The 25,489-nt window shown below is 41.3% G+C and overlaps 1 protein-coding gene across 2 annotated transcripts in view; it reads left to right on the top strand.

The window, feature by feature from the left end:
- Positions 1-25,489, top strand: part of EFR3A (EFR3 homolog A) — a 151,976-nt gene that overhangs the window by 112,779 nt on the left and 13,708 nt on the right. For both annotated transcript variants that reach the window (XM_063451046.1, XM_063451045.1), the window contains exons 16-19: positions 10,549-10,710; positions 11,875-12,006; positions 18,395-18,462; positions 24,438-24,565. In XM_063451046.1, the coding sequence (XP_063307116.1) occupies positions 10,549-10,710; positions 11,875-12,006; positions 18,395-18,462; positions 24,438-24,565 (490 nt within the window). The remainder of the gene's footprint in view (positions 1-10,548; positions 10,711-11,874; positions 12,007-18,394; positions 18,463-24,437; positions 24,566-25,489) is intronic.

Genomic DNA, 25,489 nt, shown 5'->3' with positions numbered 1-25,489 from the left:
GAGCCGGGAGGCGAAAAGGTCTATGGTAAATGGTCCCCAAAGAGATGATATGTTGGAGAACACCTTCCTGGCTAATCTCCAGTCGCTGGTGTCTGAAAGATAACGTGAACCCCAGTCCGCTTGGACGTTGTGCAGGCCAGGTAAGTACTCTGCGTAGACCATCAGGTTCCGTTCCAGGCAGAATTCCCAAAAATCTTTCGCCAACCTGGCCAGGACCGCCGACTGTGTACCACCCAGGTGGTTGACATATCTCACCGCCGAAACATTGTCCATGCGGAGCCGAATACATGATAGGGCACGGTCCTTGGCGAAGCTGCGGATGGCGAAGGAGCCTGCCAGAAGCTCCAGGGCATTGATATGTAGTCGGGCTTCGGACTCCGACCACCGGCCCCCAGTTGAGATGCCCTCGCAGTGGGCTCCCCAACCGTGTAGACTCGCATCCGAGTCGATCGTGAATTCCGGCGTTAAGCCGAAGATGGCTTTGCCATTCCACGCAGACAGGTTGAGAATCCACCATCGCAACTCGTCTTTCGTCTCGTTGTCCAGGGAGACTAGGTCTGCGTAGGATGCCCCGGCTCTTAGGTGAGCGATCTTTAGGCGCTGTAGCGCTCGGTAGTGGAGTGGGCCTGGGAACACGGCCTGGATAGAAGAGGCCAGTAGGCCTATGAGGCGTGCCAATTGGCGTAAGGTGAGCTGGGGTCGGATAAGGGCCCTGCGCAATTCTTTGCGGATGGAACGAATCTTGGATATCGGGAGACTCAGCGTCGCTGCCCCCGAATCCACTTGGAAACCTAGGAATTCCAAGCGGGTGGCGGGGGTCAGGCATGACTTCTCCCAGTTGATTATGAAACCTAAGCGTGACAGGAGGTTTATGGCTAGTCGTAGATGTGAGAGGAGGGTGGAGCGCTCCTGAGCCATGAGTAGAATATCGTCTAGGTAGACGATTAGCCGAACTCCTCGACTGCGTAGCCAGGCCATAACGGGCCGTAGAAGTTTTGTGAAACACCACGGGGCTGAGGATAGGCCAAAGGGCAGACAGGTGAATCGCCATGTTTCGTGTCGCCAGTAAAAGCGTAGGAGGTCCCGAGAGGCCTCTGCTATTGGCACTGTCAGGTACGCGTCTTTTAGGTCTAGTTTCGCTAGCCAGTCTCCGTGGAGGAGGAGATCCCTTAGCAGGTGAATACCCTCCATCTTGAAATGGCGGTACCTGACTACGGCATTGAGGGGGCGCAAATTTATGACTGGCCTCGATTGGCCGCCTTTCTTTTCCACTAGGAAGATATTGCTTATTACGCCCGCAGGGCTGGGGGGTGCTAGTTCGATAGCCCCTTTGAACTGGAGGGATGAAAGTTCTTCGTCGATCCGACCGCGATCCTGGATGGAAAAGCGGATCGGTCGAGGAGGGGGAATGTGTGTAGGGCGGCAGGTGAGTTCTATATGGAAGCCCTGAATAGTGGCCAGTACCCAGGGATCTGAAGTGATTTGTGACCAGGCTGGGAAAAAATGTTGGAGTCTGCCCCCTATGTAACCCGGAGAAGAAATGTGTGGTAGAAGGCAACTCACCGTATGGTCGTCTGGAGTTTGGGTTACTCCGAAGGCCTCTGGATCGCCATTGACGTCCACGGGATGGAAAAAACATGGGGCGGGAGGTCTCCTGGTATTGGTGATATTGTTGAAAGGAGCCTCTTCCCGTGCCACGGGATTGGGGATAGTTGCGGCCGGACAGACGGCTCCTGCTTCTGCCGGCCCTGGTAGAGACCCGCCCCTGGAATACTCGCCTCATGGAGGCCTGGGCCTTGTCTAGAGCCGTGAATGCCCCCACAAAACGCCCCAAGTCTTTGATGAAGGAGTCTCCGAAGAGGAGTCCTTGGGCGTCTTTGCCCGCCTCCGTAAGGGCGAGGTTGGCTAGTTTTGGCTCAATTTTGAACAATATGGCTTTACGCCTTTCAATAGACAGGGAGGTATTTACGCTCCCAGCAATACAAATTGCTCTCTGGACCCAACCTCTAAGGTCTTCAGGGTCGACCATGCGGTTCTCCGCTCTGGCGTCTTCCGCCAAATCAAATAATTTGGCCAAAGGCCCGAATATGTCCAGGTGCTTGTCCTGGCAGGACTTCAAAGCGGACTCTAGTCCTTTACGGGGGTTCCAGCCCAGTTTAGTGAGGAACTGGGTCATTTTTGGATCAACCTCTGGGCTGTCACACACCTTGTTGGGCACCAGAGGCCTAGGACACTCCGCCCTCAATTTGTTGCGGGCCGCCTTGCTTAAGGGTTTTCTGACCCAATTTTCCAGATATGTGGCAACGTGGTCGGCTGGGAGCCACTCCGCCGACCTCGGATGATGAAGGTCATCCGGGTCGAAGAGTGGGACCCCCGAAGGATCCACGAGGGATGGCCCCGCAGCCGCGGGGTTCCTGGTCCCTGTCTCGCCTCCGGGCATCTCTGCCTGAGCAGAGGAAAGGAGGTCGAGAGCGCCATCGGCGGAATCCGCATCAGAGTCGGAATCTGACTCGTTCATAGCCTCCTCATTTGACCCGATTTCTGAGTCGGTGTCGCTCTCAATCTGTGCTCTAGCACATTTCCAAAGCCGCGCCCGTTCTGCCTGGCGCGGAAAGGCTCTTTTGCGTGGATGGGACACGCTTTCTGGGGCGACCGAAGGTACGCCAGTCATGGTGTTTCTGGAGGCAGAGGAGTGTTTAGACTTACGGGCAGCCTTTTTGAAGTCCCCTTTAGATACCTCTCCCTGGGGTGTCAAGGTGCCCGAGAGTTGCTCGTCTGAAGGACGGGGCAAGAGGGCTTGTGAAATGGTGTGGGAGTGGTGGAGGACATAGACCCCATAGCAGCCATAATGGCGTCTGTCACTGAGCGCTGTAGCGCCAGAAACTGTGGTCCACCGGGTTGGGTAGTCCCATCCGCCATAGAAGGCGAAATATCTGAGGTGACAGGGGCCTCAGTTCTGATTACTGGGGAATCCGACTCCCCAGAGTGAACGGACCCAGTAGATAGTCTGGGTTTAGGCATGATCAAGGACGTATGGGTTAGTCACCCAAACAACTAAGCAAAGGAAAAAACGCTCTCACCAGGGCCCAGACCAGCGACACACTAAGAGGTAGGGACAGAATGACAGAAAATGGCCGCCGGGAATCTCGCGGGATTCGCGGCACCCGCAAGCTACGCGGAGGAATTATGAAACAAGAAGAAGTGCGCAGAGAGGCGCTCGAGCAGAAGAAACAGACAAGATTACATAAGCAGGGGAGGTCTGGGCCCTGAGGCTAGTGTATAACGACACAATTACTAACCTTAGAAATAAAAGACTAAATAAATACAAATTAAATAAAAATCAATTAAATTATCAATGAACAGTATATAAGAGAAAATATGGCATGTACTTATCTTTGTGTCAGAGCAGCAAAGAAAGAGGGAAATGGAAGGGAAGTGCTGCCTGTTATACTGGGACCTGAGGGGGAGGGGCCTATGTTATCACATGTTCATTCTTTTTTCATTCTGTATGTTTCCTTTGCTGCTATTTGTCAACAGTAAAGAAAGGGATATGCAATATGAGCCTCCGTGTCTTGTTATAAAATCACAATTACACACACAAAACGGAGACACCTGTGGAAGGTAGGAAAAAGTCCAATCAGCCAAATCCGAGCAATAAAAAGAGGAATGTTATTAAAGAAATATCCGAGATAACATCATGAAATAGAGGAAATAAAAATAGAGGTACTAACCTCCAAAGACGGGGTAATATATGATGCGTATAAATAGTTAACAACTCTTATAGTATGCAGACCAAATATCCCAAATCAGGTTTTATTTAGGAATATTACTATCCCTATAACATATTTATTTCTCCATCACTCCTTAATAATTCATCTGAGCTCTGATTTCTTGTATTTTGGGGGACTCCCCCTTATCTCCATTATCAACATACAAAGCTCAATTTAACAAAATAGGACCAGCGCACCAAGCGTCACAATTCCTTTGGTATATACGTCATGATCCCTAAAGGTTTTTATTAAGTATCATTCTGCAGAGCAACAAATTATACTGGCGTTCATACCTCTACAAACTTCCTAATGCAGCAGTGATCACACGTTCTCTTATTCAAATAAAGAAATCTTCCAGCCTTTCTATAACAACAGTAAATATGGAAATGATGCATCTGTATTGAAAAAGAAATATTTCGTTTAAATTCCTCATGTTTATGTGAAAAGTCAGGTAATTCAAAACCGTTTTAGTTTCATGTCTGTGCATTAATGTGCATATTTATATTTTTAGTAACTAGGAGCTCTGTAGCCTAGCATGCTATATTAAACATATTCCACATTAGCTATTAATAGGTAAAGCCAGTGTAATAATGTAACTTGCTATGCGTAATAGTCTCCAAACACTGGATTTCTTGGCTTGTTTTGTGCAAGGAATACATTGTCACTGTGCACATGATGCTAGCAAGCCAATTAGTACCATCTAGTTACAAGGCTAGTTATAACCAAATAAGCTTTCAATAGTTTTGTCAACAAGATCCTGTAGTCACAACTCATTAGGGTGTCATTAACCAGCCCGGAAGAATAGTTATGTGATGATTAATGTCAATTCTGTGCATACTTGGCGTCTCCTCAATAGCGGCACGCCAACTTCCCTCTGTGGCATCCAAGTCCTTACTCTGTCCTTCCTCCGTCATGTCCCTCCCAGAGGAGAAACGTCACGAGAGGAGTATCTGGTTACCAGCAAAGTTTTAGCTTTTGTTTTTGTTTTATTTTATTTTTAATTTGGGGACACACACACCAGCACCGTAATGGTTACTATAACTAAAAACAGTGTTTTATTAATTTAAAGCAGTTTTTTTTTTGGTTGGAGTAACCCTTTAAGCTCGTTCAAAGCAGACATTTTGATATAGTTGACCTGTATAATTATTGTGTCATCAATTTCGCTTTGTGTAACACTGCTTTTTCATTTGCTTTAATCAAACAGCAAGTGCTTGTATGAGTTATAGTCTTGAAATATGGCAAGGTGTAAGTTGGATGAGTTTTAAGTATTTGTTAAAAAAAAAAGTGTTGTCAGTGATTTATCAAGTCCTTTTGTCTGTTGAATTCTGTGAATATTTCCAAATCAGTAATGCTCATAGTGTTGCCCTAAAACTTAAGATCGCTGTAATGTAACTAGTCATTATCGGCAACTATTAACAACATGTTTATAATCATCAAGTGATAGGAAATGAGCAAGGCATTGTCTGTGTTGTTGGTGATAGAATACAAACATACATATATATATATATATATATATATAAAGAACATCAGCCTTTCTACGACTTGTTGGCTTAGTAGTTTGTATGCCAACACAATTGCTTTTACATTTAAAATAAACCTGTCTTCTACAAAAAGTGTGTATGACAAAGTCACCTTCAGCTAGGCATAAAAAGCCAATATTGGCTGCTCATCAGACATTATAACCTATACTACTATTTCTCTTTATAGCGGAGGATAGTGCATTTTTTTCCCATTTCATTATGCCTGTTTTGTTGGTCCAGAGTTAATGGCCATTCGGATGTGTTAGTTAATGCAGTTTTGTGGATTTGTAAATTTGCACAGTGAGGACACACGCCATATTTAGCTGTTGATATCTGAAAGCAGCAACGAAATAAAAATAACAGTCCAATTAAAAGCTTCTCCGTTAATCTCTGTTAATCCTAATAAGCCTTTAGAGTCTCTTCCCAAGACTTAATCACTATGTCCAACAGAATGTTCACTTCGCCATCCAGATATTGAAAATAAATGAAGTATGATAATCTGATGATGCTGCTGCCTGTTCACCAGGGGCCTTTGGTTTATTTTTCTGCCAGAGTTATATATATATTTATTTATAGTATAAACCAGTCATTCCCTGTATTTCTTAGCAGTATGTCTATTAGGATGCCGAGACACTGGCATGTCATAATCACTTAACGGGGAATTATCATGAAAACGTCACATTAATTTTTAATGTATACTAGCATATATAAGTATGCTGCTTTATAAATTAGAATGGCCATAGCCAATTGGTTTAAAATATTAGATGGTTTTTATCTCTCTTGATGACCTCACTGAAAAGCAAATCCCTCCTCCCATCAGTGCATATAAGGCTGCTGTCTGTGGCCGACTCGGGGGCCAGAGCATCTGAAAATGTAGAGACACATTTGGCACATTTGATAATGATATATATATTTTTTTAAACATTCTTCAAGAATTTTCAATATGATAAAAAAGCTGGGTAATAATTCCATGTTGGTGCTCCATGAATCCAGTGTTCTAATGCATTCCATTGTTTGGAACCAGATTTCTAAATTAAATAAGTTCAGAAAACATGTATATAATGGACAACATTGCTAGCACAATTAAGAAGAAAAAGATCTGGATTCTGGTAGCTGCAGATAAAAGTTTTCTGCATTCTGCTTGTCTTTCACTGACAGTTTGGAAGTCATCTGTGGTTGCTACTTAGGTCCAAATGTCATTTGATTATCCGTTCCAACTATCTTAATGCAAAACTTGTCATAGTGCTGATCTCCACAGGAGGAAAACCACATTGAATGCTGAGTACATCATCTACACATTAATGTCACTCGAGGTGGTTAGCGTTGCTGTAAATGCAAAATGTCTGTGTTTTCAAGACACATTTTCTAGAGGACAAACTATATTTAATATTTTACTTCTGCTTAGTGACTGGCAACCATCCATGCGGTCACTTAATTTTTTTGAAAATAATATATTTCCTCATAAAATGGCCAGTAAATGGTGATAAAAAAAATACCAATAATATTTACTGTCTATTAGATATACCACCATTGAAAATGTGCATGTATTTAAAGGGACACTATAGTCACCAGAACAACTACAGCTAATTGAATTTGTTCTGGTGAGTAGAATCATTACCTTCAGGCTTTTTTTTGTAAACACTGTCTTTTCAGAGAAAATGCAGTTTACATTACAGCCTAGTGATAACGTCACTGGCCACTCCTCAGATGGCTGTTAGAGATCCTTCCTGTGTCATGGCTGCCTAAAATGCATCCAAACATTCAGTATCTCCTCCCTCTGCATGCAGACACTGAACTTTCCTCATAGAGATTCATTGATTCAATTCAGCTTTATGAGGAGATGCTGATTGGCCAGGGCTGTGTTTGAATCATGCTGGCTCTGCCCCGAATCTGCCTCTTTGTCAGTCTCAGCCAATCCTATGGGGAAGCATTGTGATTGGATCAGGCTACCACTTCTGATGATGTCAGCAGACTGCTTGTTTTTCTGAGTCTAACAGCATGCAGATTTACAGCTTCAGGCTGGAATACAGTAAGATTTTTACTATATTTATGGAGGCATGAGGATCCCAGGGGGGCTAGATGGTGGTTTTAACACTATAGGGTCAGGAATACATGTTTGTGTTCCTGGCCCTATAGTGATCCTATATGGGTGTAGGTATATATGAAAAAAGCTTGCAAAAGGTGCAGATCTCTTGTCTCTCCCCCAATAACCCTGCCCAGACTTTCTGTGGCTGTCCAATCACAGACTTCCCAATGACGCTCTCAATGGTTATGGCAATAACTTAATTTTAATTTTATGTAGAGAAAAAGGAATGCAAGTGGTGAATCTGCCACTTTATAAATGATTACACATCTGACGGCAATTTAGTGCATGATGAAAAGCTTTAACCTCAAATCAGTCTTGTTAGGAACAATGTGTGTCATGGATCAAGCTGATAATAAATGAATCAGATCACTGTGTCTAAATACCATCATCCATTCTACAAAACTACTAAAGGCTATCTGTCACAAACACATGACAAGGGGGCCCTGTACAAAGAGCATTACTTTACGCATTGCACAATACAAGAGAAGTCAATTTCACATGCATTTCATTTAGATCTTTAAAGTGATGGCAATAGTATAATACACTGCTCAAAAAAATAAAGGGAACACAAAAATAACACATCATAGACCTGAATTAATTAAATATTTTTCTGAAATACTTTGTTCTTTACATAGTTGAATGTGCTGACAACAAAATCACACAAAAATTAAAAAATGGAAATCAAATTTTTCAACCCATGGAGGTCTGGATTTGGAGTCACACTCAAAATTAAAGTGGAAAAACACACTACAGGCTGATCCAACTTTGATGTTATGTCCTTAAAACAAGTCAAAATGAGGCTCAGTAGTGTGTGTGGCCTCCACGTGCCTGTATGACCTCCCTACAACGCCTGTGCATGCTCCTGATGAGGTGGCGGGTGGTCTCCTGAGGGATCTCCTCCCAGACCTGGACTAAAGCATCTGCCAACTCCTGGACAGTCTGTGGTACAACATGACGTTGGTGGATGGAGCGAGACATGATGTCCCAGATGTGCTCAATTGGATTCAGGTCTGGGGAACGGGCGGGCCAGTCCATAGCATCAATGCCTTTGTCTTGCAGGAACTGCTGACACACTCCAGCCACATGAGGTCTAGCATTGTCTTGCATTAGGAGGAACCCAGGGCCAACCGCACCAGCATATGGTCTCACAAGGGGTCGGAGGATCTCATCTCGGAACCTAATGGCAGTCAGGCTACCTCCGGCGAGAACATGGAGGGCTATGCGGCCCCCCAAAGAAATGCCACCCCACACCATTACTGACACACTGCCAAACCGGTCATGCTGGAAGATGTTGCAGGCAGCAGAACGTTCTCCACAGCGTCTCCAGACTCTGTCACGTCTGTCACATGGGCTCAGTGTGAACCTGCTTTCATCTGTGAAGAGCACAGGGCGCCAGTTGTGAATTTGACAATCTTAGTGTTCTCTGGCAAATGCCAAACGTCCTGCACGGTGTTGGGCTGTAAGCACAACCCCCACCTGTGGACGTCGGGCCCTCATACCACCCTCATGGAGTCTGTTTCTGACCGTTTGAGCAGACACATGCACATTTGTGGCCTGCTGGAGGTCATTTTGCAGGGCTCTGGCAGTGCTCCTCCTGTTCCTCCTTGCACAAAGGCGGATGTAGCTGCTGCTGGGTTGTTGCCCTCCTACGGCCTCCTCCACGTCTCCTGATGTACTGGCCTGTCTCCTGGTAGCGCCTCCATGCTCTGGACACTACGCTGACAGACACAGCAAACCTTCTTGCCACAGCTCGCATTGATGTGCCATCCTGGATGAGCTGCACTACTTGAGCCACTTGTGTGGGTTGTAGACTCTGTCTCATGCTACCACTAGAGTGAAAGCACCACCAGCATTCAAAAGTGACCAAAACATCAGCCAGGAAGCTTACGAACCACCTGCAGAACCACCCCTTTATTGGGTGTGTCTTGCTAATTGCCTATAATTCCACCAGTTTTCTATCCCATTTGCACAACAGCATGTGAAATTGATTGTCACTCAGTGTTGCTTCCTAAGTGGACAGTTTGATTTCACAGAAGTGTGATTGACTTGGAGTTACATTGTGTTGTTTAAGTATTCACTTTATTTTTTTGAGCAGTGTATAATCACGAATCTTCAGTATTCAGCCTTTGAGAGCTCTCCCCTTCTTCCCCGCCTTGGACTTTTGATGGGGATGTCCAATCACAGATTTCTCAGTGCAGCTCAATTGAGAAGTCTTTGCAATGCAGGTGCTCTGGGCAGTTGCCTGCTTCATGAGTGTAGCTGTGGCCTATTCAGCGATCTTGAGTATTATATTAGTACTTAAGTTTTAAGTATAAGGAACAAGAATGTGCTAAATCTTTCTATATGTTCATGCTACGTGTAATTTGCTTTAAAGTTTAATTTAAGGTCCAAGAAGCTAGGACCATCCTGAGCTGAGATATTGAAGTTTCCGTTAAAATCTCTATAACCAAAATGTGTTATGCGCTATAACGCAAAGATGACCACCGCGGTTACACCAAGTAAAGACTGGTGGTTTTGCAATACCAGTACATAGAGGTTAATCACTCAAAAAAGTAGAAAAATAAAAATTGGTCAAACAGCCTCTGCTGGACAATTTGAGATGGCTTAATCTATTTACCACTATCCTGGAATTGAGTGACTCCATTTTAGCTCCCCGTGATTATAATACCTGCCCTTCTGCAATTTAAAAAAAACACAATAACACGCCTTTTTTGCCAGTTAGTCACCTGTCACTTCCATGCAATATCTTCCACTAGGTAGAGACAATAGATTGACATTAGTGAGCATAGCAGTTTGAGGCAGAGCAACACAAACAATGTGTTTCTCCTTCTCTAATGGAGTATGTGCCCCAGTTGTGCCAGGACTGAACTGGATTGTTCTGTCGATTGCTTAATCTTTATTATGCATTTAAAACACAGGGAACCACATTACAAAAGGTTACCGGAAATTTTAGGTGATGTTCAGTGTTTTACTAAACTATATAATTAGTTATATAAGTCTATCCAAACCTAATGCCAATAGCCACACCAACTCTCAAATTCATGTAGGCACTTTGGTAGTTTAGTAACCAGCTATGTTATTGCTACTAGAGAAGTAATATATATCAAATATCTTCTGACCACAATATGTCTTTAATATTCAGCATACGTTTGTATCATCTGCTTATTTTCAGCACGGACAGCAGATATACAGACATATATACCTGGGCTGCAAGGAAGACGATAATGTGCAGAAGAATTACGAGCTTCTTTATACGACCCTTGCACTGGCAACCATTGAATTGGCAAATGAAGAAGTCGTCATTGACCTTATTCGAGTAGCAATCGCATTGCAAGTGAGTTTTTCTCATCTCTGTATAACAATGGTTTATTGTCTTATTGACCGCCCCTTCTAGTTTATAAAGGAAAGCTGTCGATTTGCGTGTAACCACATAATGTATTGTTAGTGTAACGCCAGAAGGGAAAGCCGATATAATGCCAATCTCATGGTCAATTCCTGGCACGAGTCTCTTTCTTCACTGACAGGTGCACAGGTAAACAGCAGTGCTGAATCTTTGTAGTTTCTGTCCTTTTATATTTTTACTCCATGCCACGAAGGATGAGAGCTAGGTGATTGTAGCATAAATCCTATAATGGATTTCCAACCTTAGAGCTTAAGACCCATCTACCTTAAATAAGTTGAACAGTAGAACATACAAAGTTCTGATATTTGTATTATTACATGTATATTACATTGGGCATTGTCAATGTCAGGAGCCAGATGGCCATGTCCTAATTGTATAAGTATATGCCATTTTTCATGTTGGTCTATGGTTTGTAGTAGCCTTCGAAGGGATATATCTCTTGATTCTTCTACTAAGTAGAAGCGACCGTTTTGCAAGTTTAATGAGGGCTCAACTACAAAGAGACCGTATCCTTTCGCAATTTTTTTGTTATAGAATTTTAGCAAGTTTAATGAAGACTCAGCTATATAATGTTTTTCAGAGACATTATCCCTCTGCTATCCTTAGCTTATTTGATTTAATTGCTATATTGTATATATCTCCTTGCTGTACTATCCTAGAGGTATTATATTGTTTAAATTCTCTGTGAGTATATTTGTTACTCACCACAACTACCTTGTAACCCATACACGATTAGGATTCATAATTGTCTCTATCTTATCATTCCTTTAACAAGCAGCCTCCATTGATCCTTAACCCCCTACTACCTCATTCCTTACTTAGAGCTTATGAGCTCCCCTTTATTTTGTGTTTATAAGTTTCCTTTTTTTTTTAGTGTTTTTTTTTTTTAGTGTTTTTTTTTTTTGTCCTTTTGGTTCAATTACCGTTCCTTTTAAACATATAAATAAATGTAGTTTTAATTACATTATATTCATATAGGGACTTTACTTTGTCCTCTGGATTTTATGTCCATTGGTCATTTCTTTGTGTTAGATGTATTCTTCTACAAAGTAGTAGAATCCAGCACGATTGACATATCTGTTTTTCCCTTCCCAGGACCTTGCGATTATGAATGAAGACAACCTACAGATGTATAACCGGTGTAGCATAATGGCACTGGTTGCAGCGTATATGAATTTCCTTAGCCAGATGATTGCAGTACCTGCACTTTGCCAGCATGTCAGCAAGGTATCATTCCTCACTTCATTGTATAGCATTGCTACGTTGTCTTTATATTGTATGATTTAACACCAAACAAACTCTTCTTTTGTAATTTCCAGTAATCCAGGCGCGTGCTGCAAGGTCAGGGGCTTGGTCTTCTTGGTCTTTAGTAACGAGCCAGATCTTTGTTTTGGTTTTCCTTCATAAATGCCTGACCCATGTCTCTTTTTACAGGCTCTGACCTGCATTCACTTGGTGCTTCATCTTGAGACTCCACAATAGAGTCTGTATCTGATTTAGCAGGCACTTCGGTGCTTCTCCCCTTTATACAAGCTTCTCCTGTAAACTTCTGTTTCTGTTGGCTGTTATATTTCTTTATGAACGAACCTCCTGCAAATAAAGGAAAAATGTCTCAGTCCAAATGGAAACAGGAAAAAATAGTCTTTATTCCAGTTTCATATTACAGCTGCGACATGCAGGGAGGAAGCGTAGATCAACGCTGACGTGTTTCGTGCCTTTACTTGCACCTCATCTGTTGGCTTTTACTTTGACTAGAAGCATATCCGCACTTTCAGCTTTGTCCCGTGCTTTCCCTGTGTAAAGCAGTTTAAGAAGGCCCTTTCTACCTCTTATACCCTACTGCCAAAGGTTGCTTTCCACGTCTCCATCAATCAAGAAGTGGCGATTCCATCTTTTTGTTTAAAGCTTGCCAGTGACAAGGAGAAGGTTCTCCACATACTAGATGTGGTGAGGGACTTTAAGTTATTATATTTATCGATAATACTATAATTTAAATTCTTCAGGATGTGTGATTTCAGCCTTCTCTATTGTTTTGGACTGAGGAGGATTCCAAAGGCATTAGCTTTTACCTTGATATTCTGGTTTAAGTCATGTGAAATAAACTAGTGCCTGTCACAAACCTTTCTGGCTATGTGGGATTGAAACTGGGTCTGTCACTTGCTGGTGCTAAGTATTTCATTATTCACTCAGTATTTCCTCAGTACTTTCTATAGCATGGCACTCAAGGCTGCCAGAGCCAAACGGATTGCAGCACATCTCAGATCATTTCCTCCCCGCCTTTGTGAATGAGAATCTGCACTGGAGTAGAGCAGCCCACCGCAGTTATTGCAACTCTTGCCCTTGACCTGTACCTGGTCAGCTCGGTCCCCACTGGACACAGGGAAGCCACCGGCACTGCTAGATATACACAGAGCTGCAGGAGAATCTTCCCATCATACAAATAATACAAGCAGACACACAACACCACTGACAATCCACATACACGCACACAACCCCACAAGCATCCTCTCACATGCAATACCACAAACATACACACACCACCAAACACACACTATGACATATCATCCAGACACACAATTCTACAAGCAGCCCCCATGCATAGGTATCATACACAATACCATAAACTACTCATGGACATATACAATATAACAGCCCACATACGCACAAATGCTACATTGCAAAGCAATCGCAACATTACAGCCTAATTTTAAAAAATAAGACACCAAGGGAGTTTAATATCTTGTTTCGGCACAGAACTCTTAAAAGGTTGCCTGATACCTGACTACTTTTCTCCCGGAGTGTGTATGTCTTCTGCCTACCTTTGACTCTTCCCCTGGATCCCCTGATTTTGTTCCTGTATCCCAGATTGTTGCTGACTCTGCTTGCCTGACCTCGCAGTTTGCCTTAACCCTGCACACTGCAGGTACCTCACATGGCCACCCATTTATCTAGAGCAGTAGCTTTCTGGGATTGGCCAAAGCTCTCTAGTTGGGGGAGGCAATATCCCACAACGAATGGATTCTCATGTTCCATAACCACGCAAATGAAAATTAATTTATCTGTAACCAATAACTTTGTCATCCATGCTTGATCCCAGGGCATCACATTTAAAGGAAATCTTCAAAAGATGAGCAATGTATTACTCCTAAAGCATATCCTAAGCCCTATAGGATTTCAGAGGAGCGAGTGCCTTGTACTTAAAACGAGTCTCAAAGATAGCAGTGGTTTGCTCTTGCTGGTCTCTGAGGGCCATCTTTACCTTGTGCATTTATTCCAGCACATTGCTTGCATTGATGGAGAAAAAGTGGCAAAACTAGGCTTTCATGTGCGTCTTTTAACTATACATTCAGCATTTATTCTGAGCGCAGTGCTATTCATACGACCGAAAACATACAGGTTGTCATTTTATTATCACTGAAAAGTCAGAGTGCAGAGACATTCTAATTCTTAACAATGTAGTCTTACAGCGGCAGGACCTATGTAAATGTAGTCTTACAGCGGCAGGACCTATGTAAATCTAGTCTTACAGCGTCAGGTCCTATGTAAATCTAGTCTTACAGTGGCAGTCCTATGTAAATCTAGTCTTACAGTGTCAGTCCTATGTAAATCTAGTCTTACAGCGGCAGTCCTATGTAAATATAGTCTTACAGCGGCAGTCCTATGTAAATGTAGTCTTACAGCGGCAGTCCTATGTAAATCTAGTCTTACAGTGGCAGTCCTATGTAAATGTAGGTCTTACAGCGGCAGTCCTATGTAAATCTAGTCTTACAGTGTCAGTCCTATGTAAATCTAGTCTTACAGTGTCAGATCCTATGTAAATGTAGTCTTACAGTGTCAGGTCCTATGTAAATCTAGTCTTACAGTGTCAGTCCTATGTAAATCTAGTCTTACAGTGTCAGGTCCTATGTAAATGTAGTCTTACAGTGTCAGGTCCTATGTAAATCTAGTCTTACAGTGTCTGGCCCTATGTAAATGTAGTCTTACAGCGGCAGGACCTATGTAAATCTAGTCTTACAGTGTCAGGTCCTATGTAAATCTAGTCTTACAGTGTCAGGTCCTATGTAAATCTAGTCTTACAGCGGCAGTCCTATGTAAATCTAGTCTTACAGCGACAGTCCTATGTAAATGTAGGTCTTACAGTGTCAGGTCCTATGTAAATGTAGTCTTACAGTGGCAGTCCTATGTAAATGTAGTCTTACAGCGGCAGTCCTATGTAAATGTAGTCTTACAGCGGCAGTCCTATGTAAATGTAGTCTTACAGCGGCAGTCCTATGTAAATGTAGTCTTACAGCGGCAGTCCTATGTAAATGTAGTCTTACAGCGGCAGTCCTATGTAAATGTAGTCTTACAGCGGCAGTCCTATGTAAATGTAGTCTTACAGCGGCAGTCCTATGTAAATCTAGTCTTACAGTGGCAGTCCTATGTAAATGTAGGTCTTACAGCGGCAGTCCTATGTAAATCTAGTCTTACAGTGGCAGTCCTATGTAAATCTAGTCTTACAGTGGCAGTCCTATGTAAATCTAGTCTTACAGTGTCAGTCCTATGTAAATCTAGTCTTACAGTGTCAGATCCTATGTAAATGTAGTCTTACAGTGTCAGGTCCTATGTAAATCTAGTCTTACAGTGTCAGTCCTATGTAAATCTAGTCTTACAGTGTCAGGTCCTATGTAAATGTAGTCTTACAGTGTCAGGTCCTATGTAAATCTAGTCTTACAGTGTCAGGTCCTATGTAAATCTAGTCTTACAGTGTCAGGCCCTATGTAAATGTAGTCTTACAGCGGCAGGACCTATGTAAATCTAGTCTAACAGTGTCAGGTCCTATGTAAATCTAGTCTTACAGTGTCAGGTCCTATGTAAATCTAGTCTTACAGCGGCAGTCCTATGTAAATCTAGTCTTACAGCGGCAGTCCTATGTAAATGTAGGTCTTACAGTGTCAGGTCCTATGTAAATGTAGTCTTACAGTGGCAGTCCTATGTAAATGTAGTCTTACAGCGGCAGTCCTATGTAAATGTAGTCTTACAGCGGCAGTCCTATGTAAATGTAGTCTTACAGCGGCAGTCCTATGTAAATGTAGTCTTACAGCGGCAGTCCTATGTAAATGTAGTCTTACAGCGGCAGTCCTATGTAAATGTAGTCTTACAGCGGCAGTCCTATGTAAATGTAGTCTTACAGCGGCAGTCCTATGTAAATGTAGGTCTTACAGCGGCAGTCCTATGTAAATGTAGGTCTTACAGCGGCAGTCCTATGTAAATGTAGGTCTTACTTTTACAATTACTGAAGTAAACACTCTGACATTATATAGAAAAGTACAAATGGAACTGTGTATTAGAGGCGCTTAAATGTATAAGATGAATCAAATAAAGAACTGCTTCAACACTCTTATGGGGATCTCTCTCACCCACCTTAAATATGAGAACCAAACAAAAGCAAGAAAGGCCAAAGGCTATTCACCTCTAAGAGTGGAGCATATAGTGATAAATTAGACACCTACCCTATATAAGGGTCGTCTGGTCTAGTTTTTACAATGGTATCACATAAGTTTCAACATGTATATAAAAAGGGAGAGAAGACATAAAAGGAAATAATAGTGTAAATCCGTGTGGTTGATCTTCTCTGTGAAATAGTTAAATAAATTGCCAAATCAAATTCTACAAAGCCTGGGGTAGGATAGGCTCAAATCACATTCACTTTAGTGCCGTCTGGTGGCACGGTCCCCTTTAAGAGTAACGGTACTTTTCCTCAAAATAGGGAGACAAAAGAAGTACAGTGGAAAAAAATCTGGTGTAGTATTTCTTAGATATAGCTGAGTATGTAGTAGCTTTGAATCAGTGCTCACCTTTTTCAGTGCCCAAGTACCTGGCTCTGGGTTTGACAGCTTGGGTGTCAGTAAAGGGGACACCTCCCTTCTTGGAGTAGGTTTGATGAGGACCAGGAGCGAACTTGGTATAAAAGTAAATTTATTCTAACAAAGTAACAATAAAATACAGATGTATAAAAGTAAATTCTATAAAAAATCAATAAAAAAGTGTTCAACTGGATTCCTTGTTATCCAAGACGTGTTTCACCCTACTTGAGGGCTTTCTCAATCGGCATATGCTGCTCCGTTTTTCGTCCATTTAAATATGCCGGTCCGGCTTCCCATTGGTTGTGTCTTCTATCGTCATTATAAATTTTGGGGCAGAAGGCGTGTAAACTGCTTGCATGACAAAATAGGACAAGTAAGCTGCAATCTGAAAAAGGTGCCCTCCCCTCCGTTTTAAACTTTTCAGTGTTTCCAGAATGATGCACAGCTGACACAGCTCACCACCTAAATCGTACAGTACCCGCTGTAATGAGTGCAATATCAGTTACTTTTCTTCGGGAAATATAGTGCTTTGTTTACATTGTTTAAATGGCAATCCTTTCAGTGACTTTGTTGGGGGTTCCATTGTAATTAAATTATATTATTATTATTTATATTGCGCCAGCAAATTCCATAGTGCTGTATATAACATCTCTTCTTAAATTTGGGGAGTTTTACAGCTAATATCTGTGCATGAAAAAGAAAACAATCTGAATTGTAGGATGCCAACGAGAAAAACATTGATATACCATCTAAATATTCAAGCCACTTGGCTCTATTTATACACTTTTGGGATGTTATTGATATGTGATTCATTTTTTCTGTGCTCGCAAATTCTCCTGCCTTGTCCAGTATAATAAGAGTACAAGCAAGGGGCATACAGTGACATTTCATGAATTAAAGGGACACTACAGTCACCTGAACAAGTTCAGCTTAATGAGGTTGTTCAGGTGAGAACTATAGCTCCCTGCAGCCTTTCTCATGCACAACACTGTATTTTCTAAGAAAATACAGTGTTTACATTGAAAGCCAGGAACACCTCCAGTTGCAGTCACTCAGAGTTAACCAGAGGGACTTCAGAGTTGATGTAAGCATATTATGCCTCCATCCACTCAGATCTGCTGTCAGCAGAGCACAGGGCAGCACTGTGCACAGCATCCTGTGATTCAGTATCTCCTCCCTCTGCATGCAGACACTGAACATTCCTCATAGAGATTCATTGATTCAATTCATCTCTATGACGAGATGCTGATTGGCCAGGGCTGTGTTTGAATCATGCTGGCTCTGCCCCTGATCTGCCTCCTTGTCGGTCTCAGCCAATCCTATGGGAAAACATTGTGATTGGATCAGGCTACCACATGTCAGCAGACTGATTGTTTTTCTGAGTCTAACAGCATGCAGATTTACAGCTTCAAGCTTGAAAACAATAAGATTTTTACTATATTTATGGAGGCATGAGGGGCCCAGGGTGGCTAGATGGCAGTGTTAACACTATAGGGTCAGGAATACATGTTTGTGTTCATGACCCTATAGTGATCCTTTAAATACTGTCGATTCATCTTTAATCCTTTTCAAGTACCCAAGGGCACATGCTTTGCCAGCATTACGGGTGTAAGAGGATTATGGGGGATGTCGTCCAAAACATCTGGAGTGCCAAAGGTTGCCTATCCCTGGTCTAGTTCATACAACTTCAGATTTTAGGTTTAGAAGCACATTCTAGTTATTTACAAAACGATTCATTCTTGTTAATTGCAGATTTTTTTTTCTTACAGGTTATTGAAACCAGAACTATAGATGCCCCTTGTTTTCTGCCAGAAGTCATTTTTAGGGACAAATGCAGGTAAAATTAAAACTTTCCTGAATATGTTTGTAACTCAGGTCTATAAACTTGGGCCCCTTGGTATATAAAACCAAGCATCATTTATTTCTTATGTTTGTTGTTTATGTATGTTTGCTGCTGGAGAATGCTATGTTTTGGCTGCTCACTGCCGCAACGTCTTCATGGTGAGACAGGTTGGGCTTAGTAAGTATTTTTGGTGTACAAATGTGTTAAATGGACGCTGTAAGCACTAAAACAACTAAACTTAACAAGTTTGATTTGGCACATGGTTCATGTCCCTGCAGTTTAACTGCTCAGTTCTCTGTTATTTAGGAGTTAAGTCACGTTGTATATGTAGCTCTAACCACACCTGCCTGTGACTTACACAGTCACTGTGCACACTTCCTGTGAAGAGAGGTCTAATTTGTAAACTTTCTTTATTGCACAGTGTGTTTTAATTTACAATGTCTTATCTCCTTCTCTGTTAATTGCTTGCTAGAATTTGCCTGTCTGCTTTAAAGCTCAATTAACAGAGCATGATATAACTTCTAAAGTAAACACATTGTGCTGTAAGATCTGATTTAAAATGCAACCTTTTATTTTTCATAAAGGCATGTGGGTCACAGCCAGGAGATGTTTAAACAGAAACAAAAGTGATGTATATCCTAAATGGCAGAGAATTTAGCAATGCGACTACAGGGGGATGAACTATCTACCAAAACTGCCTAATTAACCTAAAGTCGTTTTTGTGTTTGTAGTATCCCTTTAAATATTTTGTTGTGTCTTTTTAAAGGACCACTAAAGTCAATCAGACCACTTCATCTCAAGTGATCTAGGTGTAGTAGCTCTGTCTTTCTAATCCTGCAATATTAAACATTGCCGTTTTATAGACATACATTGCAGGGTTCTTAGACAGCCATTAGAGGTATTTCATCGACAACAATCGAGTAAAATTCACGTCAGTCACGTGAGATTGTGGCTCATAGGAAAGAATTTAATTCAATGCCCATGTGCATCAGTGAGTGGAGAAAATGTAAGTAAAAGCCCTCTCTTCAGATTTTTACTGAAAGGATGGGGGATCTAAAACTACCAGGGCACTATAACAGGTTTGTGCTTCTAACGCTATATTGTTCCTTTAACAATTGTTGATGCTTTTTTCTGATAACTTTAAAATAAATATGTATGAGTTTGTTTCTCTCTGTTGGTTATCCTTTCATGAATAGAATTACCCACCCATAAAAGGGGTAACATGGTACAGGGAGCACAGATCAGGGCCATTAAATGCCTTTTTTTGTTTCCCTAATTCCGTAATTTTGTTTTTGTTTTCCTGCATCAAGCATGTCATTGCCAGCTCGTTGCCAAGTTTATTTCAAGAAAATAAAAGTGCGTTTAGATTGTATGTAATCTTGTCCATTGACTGCGGCAGATGTTTTTAAAAGTCAGAACAATTTTTTTGTCTGTGAAATCCATACAAAAAGGAAAGCCAAATCAAGGTCACATAATAAATCAATAATACAATCATGCTCTATTGGAAGGCAAACAATGCTTGCTATTCGAAGCCAGTCAATATTCCTGCTCCGAAATGAATCCATATTAGATTAAAGTAAACTGTGGCAAACATGTTCAGAGTTTGAGATTCTGCGTAATTATAGGTAAAGAAAAACACAACACTGATAAAAGCATGTAGCTTTTCTTTTTAAGTTAGTAGGAGAGATATTTTTATGGCATACATATCAGGCAAATTTATTTGGAAAGTAGCTTTAAGGCTCCCTATGAATGATTAAATCCTGCATCTGCTTACGGGACATACTGAATTTGGTGGGCAGACATTCCGCTAATGTGTTAGGAACAGACTGGCCCATTTCTTCTCATCTAGAGATTGGCTGGGTCTGGGGTTTCAGCTAGAAGAGCTTGTCCCAGGAAAGCTCGATAAGTTAGGCATCTTAAGAAAGAAGAGGCTGCCGAGGACACTCGTAAGTTTCAGGCAGTATTCATAGATGGTCAATAACTTCCTGGAAATACCAGATTATAGGCTATAGTCCTTTATTTGATTGGTTTAGTTGATATAAGAGGACCTAAAGTGTGCCATGAAAACTGTATTCTTAAAACCCGAACTACTTCAAACCAAAAACATTTCCACTACTGGACCACCCTCAATAATATGTAACTGGGGTTATGAACTGAGAGGGACCTGATAAGACTTTACATTCCACTAATGATATTCTCACATTATTTGACCAGTGTTTTCTTGCCTGGGACCACTTGTCTAGGGGACAATTGCACATGACCTAAACCAAACTTGCTATCTACAGAAGACAGTCCATAGTGCAGGCAATTCAGCGGCTGACAACTCTCAATCAGTTTATTTTCACTCTGCTTTAGGCTTCACTCCGCAAAGCTCTGTTCCCCCACATCAAGCATTCGTTATAGTGTTAACCTTGATCCAGTAAGGGCAGCAGCCTTGGATCTTCACAAATAACACCACATCTTTCTACATTCCCCACATACCACCTTTAGAGGATCCCTTGGGTACTTTTATTTTTAATATCAATATGAACATTATTTCCCGCATAGGCCATTCTCACATCAATAAAGAGTCTATGCTCTGCCAGGCAAAAATGGAATCAATTCAGACAGTTATAGATTCACTTTAAATTTGCTTAGCAGGTTGGAATAATCAATAACTTTGTGGTCCTTTCAGGTGTTCTTAAGATAATCAAAAAAAAAAAATTGCTAGAAAAATAAACTCATCAACCAATCTTTACATTCATTCTATTCCTGCAAAGTACATTTCTGATTTATATATACAGTTGTGATCAAAGTTTGCATACCCTGACAGAAATTGTGAAATTCTGGCATTGATTTTGACTGATCATGCAAAAAAATGTATTTTATTGAAGTATAGTGATCACATGAAGCCATTTATTATCACATAGTTGTTTGGCTCTTTTTTAAATCATAATGACAACAGAAATCACCCAAATGGTACAGACACACAAGGTGATACCCAGAGGTTAAAATGGCAATTAAAAGTTAATTTCCCACACCTAAGGCATCTTAAATTGCAGTTAGTGGCTGTGTATAAATAGTCAATGAGTTTGTTAGCTCTCACATGGATGCAGGCTAGATACTGAGCCATGGGGAGCAGAAAAGAACTCTCAAAAGACATGCGTAACAAGGTAATGGAACGTAAAACAGATGGAAAAGGATATAAAACATATCCAAAGGCTGGAAAATGCCAGTCAGTACTGTTCAATAACTTATTAAGAAGTGGAAAACTTGGGGATCTCTTGATACCAAGCCACGGTCAGGTAAACAAGAAAGATTTCAGCCACAACTGCCAAAAGGTTTTTTTTCGGGATAAAAAACAAAAAAAAACTACAGGTAACCTCAGGAGAAATACAGGCTGCTCTGCAAAAAGACGGTGTGTTTGTTTCAAGCAGCACAACAAGACGATACTTGAACAAAAATGAGCTACATGGTCGGGTTGCCAGAAAGAAACCTTTATAGGCCAATGCCACAAAAAAGCCCAGTTACAATATGCCCGACAACACCTTGACATGCCTTTTTTAGGGGCGGGGCGAGGGGGAGCTCTAAAGGCACAGTGGAATCTTGTTAAAATTGATGGTAAGATGAATGCAGCATGTTATCAGAAAATACTGGCAGACAATTTGCATTCTTCTGCACGAAGGATGCGCATGGTACGCTCTTGGACTTTCCAGCACAACAATGACCCTAAGCACAAGGCCAAGTTGACCCTCCAGTGGTTACAGCAGAAAAAGGTGAAGGTTCTGGAGTGGCCATCACAGTCTCCTTAATATGATCAAGCCATTCTGGGGAGATCTCAAACGTGCAGTTCATGCAAGGCGACCCAAGACTGGAGGCATTTTGCCAAGATGAATGGGCAGCTATACCACCTGCAAGAATTAGGGGTCTCACAGGCAACTGTTACAAAAGACTGTATGCTGTCATTGATGCTAAAGGGGGCAATACACCATATTAAAGGACCACTATAGGCACCCAGAGCACTTAAGTGGTCTGGGTGCCAGGTCCCTCTAGTTTTAACCCTGCAGCTGAAAACATAGCAGTTTCACAGAAACTGCTATGTTTCACTGAGGGTTAATCCAGCCTCTAGTGGCTGTCTCACTGACAGCCACTAGAGGCCGCTTCCGCGATTCCCACTGTGAAAATCACAGTGAGAAGACGCTGACGTCCATAGGAAAGCATTGAGTAATGCTTTCCTATGGGCGGTTTGAATGCGCGCACGGATCTGTCCGCGCATGCGCATTCGGCGCTGGTGTCAGCAGGAGAAAGGTAAGTGGCTGAAGGGATTTTAACCCCTTCAGCCCAGCGGAAGGGGGGCCATGAGGGTGGGGGGGACCTAAGGACTACATAGTGCCAGGAAAACTAGTTTGTTTTCCTGGCACTAAAGTGGTCCTTTAAGAACTAAGGGTATGCAGACTTTTGAATAGGGGTCATTTCATTTTTTTCTTTGTTGACATGTTCTGTTTTATGATTGTGACATTCTGTTATAACCTACAGTTGGATATAAACCCTATAAGAAATAAAAGAAATGTGTTTTGCCTGCTCACTCATGTTTTCCTTACAAATGGTACATATATTACCAATTCTCCAAGGGCATGCAGACTTCTGAGCACAACTGTAGGTTACTGAAGTCAGCACCAGAATAACATTTGTTAAACACCCATAAACATTTACAGATATTCTAAAACCCCCAAACCGCACCCAACAGCCTTCATGCACCCACTTCAGGATTTTGAGATTTCCCTTTAATTTCTTTGGTGATATGAAGAAACTCTACATTAACCCCTTAAGGACACATGACATGTGTGACATGTCATGATTCCCTTTTATTTCAGAAGTTTGGTCCTTAAGGTGTTAATGGGGTCACGAGGACTGGACGTGGGGCTACTGCATTTGTTCAGTTTTACTCTTTAACATGCTACAGGTATATTCTATGACCCATTTGTTTTCATTTGAGCTATTAACAATCATACTTTATTTAGAAAGCCCCAACATACTCTGCAGCTCTGTACATGGCTACAATTGGTACAAGTTAAAATACAAAGGTACAGTACATCTAAGACACAATTTAAAATACAGGAGGAGTTGAGGGCTGTATTTTTGTGCTAAATCGATAGGGGGGGGTTGCTGAATGGGAGGTGGATGTTTGAATATTGTATTTAATTTTGGTAACTTTAGTAAGATTAAATATGCTTGTTCAGGTGAGTTCTTACTGTGTATCTTTTTCCATAATCTTTAATCAGACTTTGTTTTTTTGCAGATTAATGTACATAGTAATACTCATATCTATAGTTATACAATACACCGGAGAGGCCAGCCACCAGACACCTGAGCTATCTTACTAGTTTGACAAATATAAATAAAAAATATATATGTATGTATTTTTCAATAAAATTAATGCTAACTCTTGTTTTTAGATATGTATGTGAGCAGACTAAACATTGTCATTTGCTTATTTTCTGCTGTCTAAATCTGATTTTCTGTTTTTTACTTTGACAAGATAAGTGTCTTAAAGAGTTTCATGCTGAATTAGATTACTTTAGCCTTCGGAGCAATTTTCAACTTCAAATTCAGGAGTACGAATTGCAGAAAACTACTTCCAATCACATACCAGCCTTGGGCCACTGGCATAATTTTGAGATGTTCTCGACTTTGAGAAGGCAGACTTCACATAAATACACTGCCTTATCTACGTTTAAAGCTGGATACATTTATCATACTTTATAAGATTGTCAAATAGAATTAAATTCTGTATCTTAAAATTGTATGTTCTGTACATGGTAGTTTTTGTGTTATATATCTTTATTTAACTTGTTTTGTTTGTTTGTTTGTTTTTTGCTTGGTTTTTAGAGCTGAGATGTCCTACAACCATAAAATGAGGTTTACCGATTAGTAATGTTGACCACTGTGAAGGTTTTCAGCTAAACCTCAGCTTATTTTTGTATTAACAGTCTACCAAAATCCCTGGAGAAGCTTGATAAGAATGTCTTTTTCCTGACCAATAAGATTGTGGAGTCCCTGGGAGGCAGTGGATACAGTATAGAGAGGCTCTCGATACCTTATGTTCCACAAGTGACAGGTAAGAAGTATAGAAATTAACATTAAAGTAAGGCAGTGTGCGTATCGGTTTATTAACTTTAAAGGCTTCATTATTTGGCATTTCTGTTGGACTTAAATGTCATCCGGCAATCTCTTTTGGTTTTGTGGGCACAGAGCAAATCTGCTGTTTCATCTACGGATACCATGGAAATGCCATGTCTTTGATGTACAGGAACCTGCAAGATTGCCTCCCTGTTAATCTGCTCTTTAATGTCTTGTTATATAGGAAGGGAAACCGTTCTGAATTTTATGTTGTTTTGGAGAAGGGGGGGTTTTGTGGAACTTGCAGGTAACTGGAGAAAATACTGAAACATCATATACGCTATATAACACTATAACATTAATTGTTTTAGAACAATTAAACATTTAGGATTTCAGATTGTTAGAAGAAGATGCAGAATTCATTGCTGTTACTAAATAATGTTTGGATCACTGGCAAGCGGCCTGATATGCACTTCTTAGATGTTGTGATGCCAAAACTAAAGAGCTCTTGGCGTTACATTTTTTGAGAATTACCCCATATTAAAGTTAAACTGTCACTACCTGAGGTCCACCTGGGAGCTTAATGACTCAAGACTTCACTACCGGTACCAATTTATTTTGATTTAGTATGTAATAGCTTAGATAGCAAGACACAATTTGGGGCCAAAAATGTTTTCTAGTTCATAGAAAATTAAGAGCCAAATAGTAAGTAGCGACTCTTAATGGTGTAGGGGTGCAGGACTTTTACAGAATTCTTACATACTTGCAAATGTACAGTTCCAAATGGAAACTAGGTTTAAAGTGGTTACGGTGTCTAAAGTTTCCCCTTAATTAACACCAAACATTATGTGGCTATGGATATAGTGCTTCTAATTTTGTCAAACCAGTTTCAAGCAGCGCTGGAAGGTTCAAGGGCCATTTG

Source organism: Pelobates fuscus, chromosome 4 (genome assembly GCF_036172605.1).
Source record: "Pelobates fuscus isolate aPelFus1 chromosome 4, aPelFus1.pri, whole genome shotgun sequence".
Classification (NCBI taxonomy): Eukaryota; Metazoa; Chordata; class Amphibia; order Anura; family Pelobatidae; genus Pelobates; species Pelobates fuscus.
This window is presented reverse-complemented; position numbering and strand designations above follow the sequence as displayed.